Below are 12,419 nucleotides of genomic sequence, written 5' to 3'. Positions count from 1 at the left end.
TAAAAAAATATCTACAACTCAACAACAACAAAAAACCTGATGCAAAAAGGGACAAAGAACTTGAACAGACATTGCTCCAAAGAAGAAATACAAATGGACAATTAGCACATGAAAAGATACTCAAGGTCACTAATCATTAGGGAAGGAAATGCAAATCAAAGCCAGAAAGAGATAGAAATTCACACCCAACAGTTTGGCTACAAAAAAAACCAAAAATAAAAACAAAACAAAAACCCAGACAATAATGAATGTTGGCAAGGATGTGAAGAAATTGGAAGCCTCATGCCCTACTGTTGGGGATGTAAAGTGGTGCAAGCTGAAAGAAAGAATTACCATACAATCCAGCAATTCCACTCACAGGTATATATACTTAAAAGAATTAAAACTGAGACTTGAATAGATATTTGTACACCAATGACTTGAGAAGGACTATTCGCAATAGCCAAAAGGTAAAAACAATTAAGAGTCTATTAAAGATGAATAAACAAAGTTTGGTAAGTGCATATAACAGAATAGTATCCAGGGCTAAAAAGGAATGAAATTCTGACACATGCTACAATATAAATAAATCTTGAGGACAGTATGTTAAGTGAAATAATCTGGCAAAAAGAACAAATTTTATGATTCTGCTTGAACAAGATACTTAGTCAAATTCACAGAAATGGAAAATAGAGTCATGGTTCCCGAAGCTGGGAGACAGAGGAATGACAAATTAAGTGTTTAAAGGGGACAAGGTTTTCAGTTTGCGATGAATAAAACATTCTGTAGATAAACACTGGTGATGCCTGCACAACCATGTGACTGTTTCTTTCCATTCTAACAACCTTGTCACCAGCAAAGACCAGCTCAAATAAGCACTTTATTTGCTACAGGAAAAGCACACCAATTATACTTCTCCACTTGCCTTAAAAACATGTCAAGGAAAGTCAGCTTGAAAATGGAACTAGTGCTCACATTTCCCACAGCTCATCCTACTGTATAAGTAAATGGCCATATGATATGATTTATTATCATAACTGCCAGCATGCTCCTCAATCATTACTCTATTTTACCAATTCTGAAGAAGAGCTATTTAACTGTTCTTGTTCAAGAGCACCTGCAAGTAAACAACATGATCCTGAGAACACCTCAAGGGACCACAGTACAGTACAGATATCAGCATGCTTCGTTCTAAAAAAAATCCTGGCCGGGACAGCCGGGGGCGGCGGGAGGGAAAAAAAAAAAAAGAAAAAAAAAAAAGAAAATCCTATGCTTGACAGATTAGCTCAACCAAATAAAATGCAAATGATGATGACGATGATTTAAAGAAAGAATCCAAAATAAATGAGTGTTAGCACCAGTCATAGAAACAATAGTCATGACAAAAGTCATGACTCAGGATTTGGAGGAAACCTGAACCTTGCCATATTATTCATGTGAACTCTTTCAGAACTGATTTCTGTGTGGATTCCTGCTGTCAGTAATTTGATCCTATCCAGCTAAGCATGAGTCGGAGGATTACAACGTAGCCAAACATAATTCTAGCTATGACAAACAAAAACAGGGAGTTTTAAAAATGTCTTTGAATGTATCTGCATTAGGCCTAAGAAGCATTACTTTATAAGAATCAGACCTCAATATTTAAACTTGAAATATACAATAAATAAGAAGCTTAAATACAGAGAGTGATTCAGGATGTAAAGATTACATTATGACATTATAAGGCTTCTAAGCTTATATTCTTTACTAGCATTTGGCATTTTACTTCAAGTATCCTTGACAGATTAATTTTTCAAAATGTATATTATAAAATAAATATGACTATAATTATTTTTCTTTCAGTGAAAATGGTTCACTGACTTCTACAGAAGCATTCCTCCTCTATTTATTGCAAACAAATGCAAATCCCGGAAGCCAATAAAAATATTTTCTATTGTTTGAAAACTTTAAGAATGTTATCTTAAATCCCCAAAATGACATCAGCTTCACTTTCCATATATGTTTAAATTGAAAGACTTTAGACTCTACCTTGAAATGTTTAAATGTGCGCTTACGATAGTCACACCACTCCACAAAGAAGCGTAGGCTTCGGAAAAACATAAGCAGATCTCTTTTTTCTTCTGCTCTGTAGAAATACAAGGTTCTGTGATTAATAAATATCATTAAATGAACCCCCCCCCCAATCTGGCTTTATCTTATTATTGCTTTTTAAGACCTGACACTAAAGCTTAAAAAGTACTTGCTTGATATATTTCTATGTATCAAACTCTGCATTTTTGAGTATGTGCCCATGTGTGATTTCTCAAACTGGAATTCACTTTTCTCCATTTTCAAATGTTTAAATTCTACCCATCTTTCAAGATATCACACAAATGCCACATCCTCCTTGATACCTCATTTGATGATCCGTGGTATAACAAAGAATATATCTGGTCTTAGTTACTAGTTCCTAGTCATTATTTCATGCAAGGATGGGCACAAAAAAGGACAAAAATGGTAAGAACCTAACAGAAGAAGAAGAGATTAAGAAGAGGTGGCAAGGATACATGTAAGAAATATACAAAAAAAGTCTTAACGATCACGAAAACTCTATGGTGTGGTCACTCACCTAGAGCCAGACATCTTGGGGTGTGAAGTCAAGTGGGCCTTAGGAAGTATTACTGCAAACAAAGCTAGTGAAGGTGATGGAATTCCAGCTGAGCTATTTCAAATCCTAAAAGATGATGCTGTAAAAGTGCTGCACTCAATATGCCAGCAAATATGGAAAACTCAGCAGTGGCCACAGGACTGGAATAGGTCAGTTTTCATTCCAATCCCAAAGAGACATGATGCCAAAGAATATTCAAACTCCTGTAGAGTAGTTGTATGGTGAGGACAGTTATGAGCACAGATTGTGCTCATTTCATGTGCTAAGCCAGGTAATGCTCAAAATCCTTCAAGTTAGGCTTCAACAGTATATGAACTGAGAACTTCCAGATGTATAAGCTGGATTTAGAAAAGGCAGAGGAACAGAGATCAAACTGCCAACATCCATTGGATCACAGAGAAAGCAAAGGAATTCTAGAAAAACATCTACTTCTGCTTCATTGACTATGCTAAAGCCTTTGACTATGTGGATTTCAACAAACTGTGGAAAATTCTTAAACAGATGGTAATACAAGAACACCTTACATGTTTCCTGAGAAACATGATGCAAGTCAAGAAGCAACAGTTAGAACCAGACATGGAACAATGAACTGGTTCAAATTGGGAAACGAGTATGACAAGGTTATATACTGTCACCCTGTTTATCTAATTCTTTGCAGAGTTCAGTCGCTAAGTCGTGTCCGACTCTTTGCGACCCCATGAACTCAGTTATACAATAATGCTTACACAGTAGGCATGACACTACTTTCCATTACTGGGGAAGCACACAGGAAAGGTGTACAGGCAAAGACTGGTCCCTGTTAAGAGAACACTGTGTTCAAAGAACTGCAAGGTATTCAGAATGGCTACAGTGAGGAGTAGGAGGAGACAAGTAAAGAGGAAAAGATCAGAGATGAGATTAGGACAGTGCCAATTCATTTGTTCATTCATTCCTTAGGCTGAAGTCTTACTATGTACCATCCACTGTATTCAGTTCAGTTGCTCAGTCATGTCCGACTCTCCGTGACCCCATGAATCGCAGCATGCCAGGCCTCCCTGTCCACCAACAACTCCCAGAGGTCACTCAGACTGACGTCCATCGAGTCAGTGATGGCATCCAGCCATCTCATCCTCTGTCATCCCCTTCTCCTCCTGCCCCCAATCCATCCCAGCATCAGAGTCTTTTCCAATGAATCAACTCTTCGCATGGGGTGGCCAAAGTATTGGAGTTTCAGCTTCAACATCAGTCCCTCCAATGAACACCCAGGACTGATCTCCTTTAGAAAGGACTGGTTGGATCTCCTTACAGTTCAAGGGACTCTCAAGAGTCTTCTCCAACACCACAGTTCAAAAGCATCAATTCTTCAGCACTCAGCTTTCTTCACAGTCCAACTCTCACATTCATACGTGATCACTGGAAAAATCATAGCCTTGACTAGATAGACCTTTGTTAGCAAAGTAATGCCTCTGCTTTTGAATATGCTATCTAGGTTAGTCAAACTTTTCTTCTAAGGAGTAAACATCTTTTAATTTCATGGCTGCAATCACCATCTGCAGTGATTTTGGAGGCCCCCCCCTAAAAAAAAAAGTCTGACACTGTTTCCACTGTTTCCCCATCTATTTCCCATGACGTGATGAGACCAGATGCCATGATCTTCGTTTTCTGAATGTTGAGCTTTAAGCCAACTTTTTCACTCTCCTCTTTCACTTTCATCAAGAGGCTTTTGAGTTCCTCTTCACTTTCTGCCATAAGGGTGGTGTCATCTGCATATCTGAGGTTATTGATATTTCTCCTAGTAATCTTGATTCCAGCTTGTGCTTCTTCCAGCCCCGCGTTTCTCATGATGTACTCTGCATATAAGTTAAATAAGCAGGGTGACAATATACAACCTTGACGTACTCCTTTTCCTATTTGGAACCAGTCTGTTGTTCCATGTCCAGTTCTAACTGTTGCTTCCTGACCTGCATATAGGTTTCTCAAGAGGCAGGTCAGGTGGTCTGGTATTCCCATCTCCTTCAGAATTTTCCACAGTTTATTGTGATCCACACAGTCCAAGGCTTTGGCATAGTCAATAAAGCAGAAATAGATGTTTTTCTGGAACTCTCTTGCTTTTTCCATGATCCAGCGGATGTTGGCAATTTGATCTCTGGTTCCTCTGCCTTTTCTAAAACCAGCTTGAATATCCAGAAGTTTATGGTTCATGTATTGCTGAAGCCTGGGTTGGAGAATTTTGAGCATTACTTTACTAGCGTGTGAGATGAGTGCAGTTGTGTGGTAGTTTGAGCATTCTTTGGCATTGCCTTTCTTTGGGATTGGAATGAAAACTGACCTTTTCCAGTCCTGTGGCCACTGCTGAGTTTTCCAAATTTGCTGGCATGTTCAGTGTGGCATTTTCACAGCATCATCTTTCAGGATTTGAAATAGCTCAACTGGAATTCCATCACCTCCACTAGCTTTGTTCATAGTGATGCTTCCTAAGGCCCACTTGACTTCACATTCCAGGATGTCTGGCTCTAGGTGAGTGATCTCACCATCATGGTTATCTTGGTCATGAAGTTTTGTATAGTTCTTCTGTGTATTCTCGCCACATCTTCTTAATATCTTCCGCTTCTGTTAGGTCCATACAATTTCTGTCCTTTATTGATCCCATCTTTGTATAAAATGTTCCCTTGGTAGCTCTAATTTTCTTGAAGAGATCTCTAGTCTTTCCCATTCTGTTTTTTCCTCTATTTCCTTGCATTGATCACTGAGGAAGGCTTTCTTTTCTCTCCTTGCTATTCTTTGGAACTCTGCATTCAGATGCTTATATCTTTCCATTTCTCCTTTGCTTTTCACTTCTCTTCTTCTCACAGCTATTTGTAAGGCCTCCTCAGACAGCCATTTTGCCTTTTTGCATTTCTTTTCCATGGGGATGGTCTTGATCCCTGTCTCCTGTACAATGTCACGAACCTCAGTCCATAGTTCATCAGGCACTCTAGCAGATCTAGTCCCTTAAATCTATTTCTCACTTCCACTGTATAATCATAAGGGATTTGATTTAGGTCATATCTGAATGGTCTAGTAGTTTTCCCTACTTTCTTCAATTTAAGTCTGAATTTGGCAATAAGGAGTTCATAATCTGAGTCACAGTCAGCTCCCGGTCTTGTTTTTGCTGACTGTATAGAGTTTCTCCATCTTTGGCTACAAAGAATATAATCAATCTGATTTTGGTGTGGACCATCTGGTGATGTTCATATATAGAGTCTTCTCATGTTGTTGGAAGACGGTGTTTGTTATGATCAGTGCATTCTCTTGGCAAAACTCTATTAGCCTTTGCCCTGCTTCATTCCATACTACAAGGCCAGATTTGCCTGTTACTCCAGGTGTTTCTTGACTTCCTACTTTTGCATTCCAGTCCCCTATAATGAAAAGGACATCTTTTTTGGATGTTAGTTCTAAAAGGTCTTGTAGTTCTTCATAGAACCGTTCAACTTCAGCTTCTTCAGCGTTACTGGTTGGGGCATAGGCTTGGATTATCGTGATATTGAATGGTTTGCCTTGGAAATGAACAGAGATCATTCTATTTTGAGATTGAGGAGCTACCCCACGTCCGAGGTCAGGGGTGGTGGCCGAGAGGAGCTACCACATGCCTGAGGTCAGGGGCAGCAGCTGAGAGGAGCTCACCCTCACCCGAGGTCAGGGGCAGCGGCCAAGAGGAGCTACCACGTGCCCGAGGTCAGGGGAGGCGGCCAAGAGGAGCAACCCCACGTCCAAGGAGCTGCGGCTGTGCGGTAGCAGGAGGGCCGAGAGGAGCTACTCCATGTTCAAGGTCAGGAGGGGCGGCCATGAGGAGATATCCCTCGTCCAAGGTAAGGAGCAGTGGCTGTGCTTTGCTGGAGCAGCCATGAAGAGATACCTCATGTCCAAGGTAAGAGAAACCCAAGTATGTGTTGCGAGAGAGCATCAGAGGACAGACACACTGAAACCATAATCACAGAAAACTAGTCAATCTAATCATACTAGGACTACAGCCCTGTCTAACTCAATGAAACTAAGCCATGGCTGTGGGGCAACCCAAGATGGGCAGGTCATGGTGGAGAGATCTGACAGAATGTGGTCCACTGGAGAAGGGAATGGCAAACCATTTCAGTATTCTTGCCTTGAGAACCCCATGAACAGTATGAAAAGGCAAAATAATAGGATACTGAAAGGAGAACTCCCTGGATCAGTAGGTGCCCAATATGCTACTGGAGATCAGTGGAAAATAACTCCAGAAGGAATGAAGGGATGGAGCCAAAGCGAAATCAATACCCAGTTGTGGATGTGACTAGTAATAGAAGCAAGGTCTGATGCTGTAAAGAGCAATATTGCCTAGGAACCTGAAATGTCAGGTCCATGAATCAAGGCAAATTGGAAGTGGTCAAACAGGAAATGGCAAGAGTGAACGTTGACATTCTAGGAATCAGCGAACTAAATGGACTGGAATGGGTGAATTATATCAGATAACCATTACATCTACTACTGTGGGCAGGAATCCCTTAGAAGAAATGGAGTAGCCATCATGGTCAACAGAAGAGTCTATGCAGATGAAAGAGAAGAACCTACAACCAAGAATACTCTACCCAGGAAGAGTCTCTTTCAGATATGATGCAGAAATCAAAAGCTCTCCAGACAAGCAAAAGTTAAGAGAATTCAGCACCACCAAACCAGCTTTACAAGAAATGCTAAAGGAACTTCTCTAGGCAGGGAACACAAGAGAAGGAATATTGTGCAGTCTTGCCTCATTTGTCATAGATCAACTGAACATAGGTGCATGGGCTTATTTCTGGGTTTTGTATCCTACTCCATTGATTTAAAATCCTCAACAAAATACTAGCAATTCTTTTCCAACAATATATTAAAAAGATCATACACTGTGATCAAGTGTGATTCATCCAGGGACACAAGAATTTTTCAACATCTGCCAATCTATCAATGTGATAAACCATATCAACAAATTGAAGAATAAAAACCATATGATCATCTCAATCAGTTCAGTAGCTCAGTCATGTCTGACTCTTTGCAACCCCATGAACTGCAGCACACCAGGCCTCCCTGTCCATCATCAACTCCCGGAGTCCACCCAAACACATGTCCATTGTGTCAGTGATGCCATCCAGCCATCTCATCCTCTGTCATCCCCTTCTCCTTCTGCCCTTAATCTTTCCCAGTATCAGGGTCTTTTCAAATGAGTCAGCTCTTTGCATCTGGTGGCCAAAGTATTGGAGTTTCAGCTTCAACATCAGTCCCTCCAGTGAACACCCAGGACTGATCTCCTTTAGGATGGACTGGTTGGATCTCCTTGCGGTCCAAGGGACATCTCAATAGGTGTGGAAAAAGTTTTTGACAAAATTCAGCACCAATTTATGATAAAAAAAAAAAATCCCCAGAAAGTGGGCATAGAGGGTATATACCTCAACATAATAAAGACCATATATGACAAGCCTATAGATAGCATTATACTCAACGGTGAAAAGTTGAAAGCATTCCCTGTCACATCAAGAAAAAGACAAGGATGTCCACTGTCACCACTTTTATTCAACATACTTTTGGAAGTCCTAGGTACAGCAATCAGAGAAGAAAAAGAAGTAAAGGTAATCCAAATTGGATTGCAGATGACATGACAGTATATATGGAGGATCCTAAAGATGGTATCAGAAAACTACTAGAACTCAGCAGTGAATGTGGTAAAGCTGCAAGTTATAAAATTAATACACAAAAATCTGTTGCATTTCTATACACTAACAACGAAAGATGAGAAAGAGAAATTAAAGAAGAAATTCCATTTACCGTTGCATCTTACCTAAGAAGACAAAAGACCTATACTTCAAAAAGTGTAGGATGCTGAGGAAAGAAATCAAAGAAGACATAAAGAGATGGAAAGATATACCATGTTCATGGATTAGAAGAATCATTATTATCAAAATGACTATACTTCCCAAGGCAATCTACAGATTCAATGCAATCTTTATTAAATTACCAATGGCATTTTCCACAGAATTAGAACAAAAAAATTTCAAAATTTGTATGGAGACACAAAAGATCCCAAATAGCCAACCAAAGCAATCTTGAAAGAGAAAAACAGAGCTAGAGGAATCAGGTTTCCTGGCTTCAGACTTCAGACTAATCTTTCCAGAGAATAGCAAGGAGCGATAAGAAAACCATCTTAAGTGAACAATGCAAAGAAACAGAGAGCAATAGAATGGGGAAAGTCTAGACATATCTTCAAGAAAATTGAAAATGGAAACATTTCATGCAAAGATGGTTCATTTCTAGAATTCCAAAAAAATCTGATCATGACAGTTTTGGCCAGTTTTCTTGCTGCTTTTAGAGAGGATAGAATCTTCAAAGGTACTTACTTACTCTGTTAGTTTCACTGACATCTATGCCTTCGATTTTAAAAGGACTCAGAGAAGGCTCTGCATTAATCATGTCTTTTTATTTTCTGTATTCTGATGCTTTGACATCTAGAGTCTTGATAACCCTGAGCAAACTATGCCTCCCAAGGTTAGCCCATTCTTAGAGATAGTAAACAACTTGCTCCTGAGTGTGCTTTTCTAACTTCATCCAACCAGTCCAGAACTTGTATCTCAACCACCTCCTTTATATTTGCTATACCCTTATCCACTTGCCCAGGCTTAGGTACCAGAGGCATTTAGTGACAGCTCTTATGACCCAGAGCCTTCTAAAATTTTTCAAACTAGCCAGTGTAAGCCTGTTCACCTTGACTTACCTTTTCCTTACCTCAGAAACCACAGATGACCAGTTTCCCCCTCTCCCACTGACTCCTGACCTATTCTAGTGGCGCCTGTGGCATGATGTACCCCTCCTTGCAGGAAATGTGAGAAAAAAACTATCTTTCCAATCGTAATCATCTTTCTGATCTGATGTACTTACCATACTCAAATAATTTTAAAAAATCTTTTAAAATAGTTTCCTGTGCATTTATTACTAACTTTAAACATTAGCCAGGTAGTATATATGAACATAGATGTTTATTTCACATGTAATCTGTTGCTTCCTGTAGACAGGAAAAAGACTACCCTAGACTAAAAAGCCTCTTGATGAAAGTGAAACAGGAGAGTGAAAAAGTTGGCTTAAAGCTCAACATTTAGAAAACTAAGATCATGGCATCTGGTCCCATCACTTCATGGGAAATAAATGGGGAAACAGTGGAAACAGTGTCAGACTTTATTTTGGGGGGCTCCAAAATCACTGCAGATGGTGACTGCAGCCATGAAATTAAAAGACGCTTACTCCTTGGAAGGAAAGTTATGACCAACCTAGATAGCATATTCAAAAGCAGAGACATTACTTTGCCAACAAAGGTCCGTCTAGTCAAAGCTATGGTTTTTCCAGTAGTCAGGTATGGATGCGAGAGTTGGACTGCGAAGAAAGCTAAGCACCAAAGAATTGATGCTTTTGAATTGTGGTGTTGGAGAAGACTCTTGAGAGTCCCTTGGACTGCAAGGAGATCCAACTAGTCCTTTCTAAAGGAGATAAGTCCTGGGTGTTCTTTTGGGAGGACTAATGGTAAAGCTGAAACTCCAATACTTTGGCTACCTCATGCGAAGAGTTGACTCATTGGAAAAGACTCTGATGCTGGGATGGATTGGGGGCAGGAGGAGAAGGGGACGACAGAGGATGAGATGGCTGGATGGCATTACTGACTCGATGGACGTGAGTTTGAGTGAACTCCAGGAGTTGGTGATGGACAGGGAGGCCTGGCATGCTGCAATTCATGGGGTCACAAAGAGTCGGACACAATTGAGTGACTGAACTGAACTGAGACTATATAAACAGCAGTAGAGAGGTTTATTCTCTCCATACTTGGTCATTCAGGCAAATAACCCTGTAACCATGAGTTAAAGAACACACTGGAACTGCTTCTCAGAGTGATCTCACCAACCTAGTCTTCATGGAAGCTAGTGATATTTCTATGAAAGTGACCAATTTGTGGCATGTCTTGATCACTGAGTAAAAAATAATGATCACTGAAGCTACTTTTAGAGTAATCTTGGTGAATTTATTAAAATTTGGAATAGTAAGTAACTCCATAGAGCAAGTAGCTTATGGAAGTCAGCATGGAGATTAATTGAATTGATTCTTGGAAAATGATCTAAAATTGTCTCAGGCATACGAAAAAAGAGCATGCTTATGTAATAACCATTCAGCTTATGTGTAAAATGATTAATCTGAGTAGTTTTATCCTAAATCTCTTCCAGTTAGAACTTTTTATGCTTTTGCTTTTTCAAAAACAACAGCAAAAAAGCAAAGAAGTCATCTGGCACATAGATTTCATTCTCAAAGAGTCCCTGTAACTAGATCAGTTGAGTGTATTGTAAATAGTGGTGGGCACATATTCTTACTGAAGGAGTTTAGGAATCTATGCCACAAGTAATATCAAACAATAGGCGATCTGTTAGATGAAGTAATTTTATGTAGAGTGGGTGGCCCAGAGGAATACAAAACTGTAGCTTTAGTTTTGCTGAGATGCATTCCCCAAATATTTGCTCACTCCATGCTGTAAACGAGAGACCTATTAATAGCTTAAGGATGTTCTTCTCATAGTTCTATTAATCCAACTCCAATAAGTTCCATTATTTCTCAGAAATATTTTTATTCTTTGATTTGTTATCCTTCATATAAACTTCTGGAATGGTGCAGAAGCTTGCAAATAATTTTATCCAGTTCCTTCATTTTGCAGATAAAGAAAGAGCTCCACAGAGTTTAAATATTTTTCCTAATTCAGAGGTGTTAGTCATTAGTTTAAAACCAATGAAATGTGTTATATACTGGTACACTGTCCTTGTTATCACATATTTGCAAACTAAAGATAACATATATATATATACATATACACATATATACACACTAGATGATTATAATACAAGGCAACATATGATTCATTTTTAGAGAGTACCTAGAGTTGATACCCAGCGAGGTATCAACTCTATAATAACTATATAACTATATAACTAATAAGGCAAGGTTAGCTCCCTGATTTACTCATATGTCACCTTGTAGAAGAATTGATGCTTTCAGTTTGTGGTGTTGGAGAAGACTCTTGAGAGTCCTTAGACTGCAAGGAAATCAAACCAGTCAATCCTAAAGGAAATCAGCCCTGAATATTCATTGGAAGGACTGATGCTGAAGCTCCAATAATTTGGCCACCTGATGCTAAGAGCCTACTCATTAGAAAAGACCCTGATGCTGGGAAAGATTGAAGGCAGGAGGAGAAGGAGACGACAAAGGATGAGATGGCTGGATGGGATCACCGGACATGAGTTTGTGCAAACTCCAACAGATGGTGGACAGGGAAGCCTGGTGTACTGCAGTCCATGGGGTCGCAAAGAGTTGGACATGACTAAGTGATGGAACAACAAAAACAATATCTTCTAAATAAGGCCTTCCCTGACCACCTTATTTAAAAGTGAATAGCTCTCATTTATCACGTATATTCCCTATTTCCCATCCCACTTTATTTTCCCCAATACCACTTATCACTATCTAATATTGTTCAATTATATTATTATTGGCTTCCTTGGTGGCTCAGACAGTAAAGAATCCATCTGCAATGCAGGATACCTGGGTTCATTCCCTGGGTTGGGAAGATTACTTGGAGGAGGACATGGCTTTATTATCCCTGATACCACTTATCACTATCTAATATTGTTCAATTATATTATGAGAGACTAATACAGTACAGAGTACATAATACACATTCAACACCTATGTATTTATTTATTTTTAAATTTTCATTCTGGGGCAGAAGAGGTATCTTTTAAGACTGGAA

The 12,419-nt window shown here is 39.4% G+C and overlaps 1 protein-coding gene across 3 annotated transcripts in view; it reads right to left on the bottom strand.

Annotated features, from left to right (window-relative positions):
* Positions 1-12,419, bottom strand: part of LOC102398396 (centromere protein P) — a 236,723-nt gene that overhangs the window by 172,612 nt on the left and 51,692 nt on the right. For 2 of the 3 annotated variants that reach the window (XM_045165131.1, XM_006063106.4), the window contains exon 5: positions 2,008-2,104. The exons of the other annotated variant lie outside the window; for it this stretch is intronic. In XM_045165131.1, coding sequence (XP_045021066.1) covers positions 2,008-2,104 — 97 coding nt within the window. The remainder of the gene's footprint in view (positions 1-2,007; positions 2,105-12,419) is intronic. 3 annotated transcript variants of the gene reach the window in all.

This window comes from Bubalus bubalis, chromosome 3 (genome assembly GCF_019923935.1).
Source record: "Bubalus bubalis isolate 160015118507 breed Murrah chromosome 3, NDDB_SH_1, whole genome shotgun sequence".
In the NCBI taxonomy this organism is placed as follows: Eukaryota; Metazoa; Chordata; class Mammalia; order Artiodactyla; family Bovidae; genus Bubalus; species Bubalus bubalis.
This window is presented reverse-complemented; position numbering and strand designations above follow the sequence as displayed.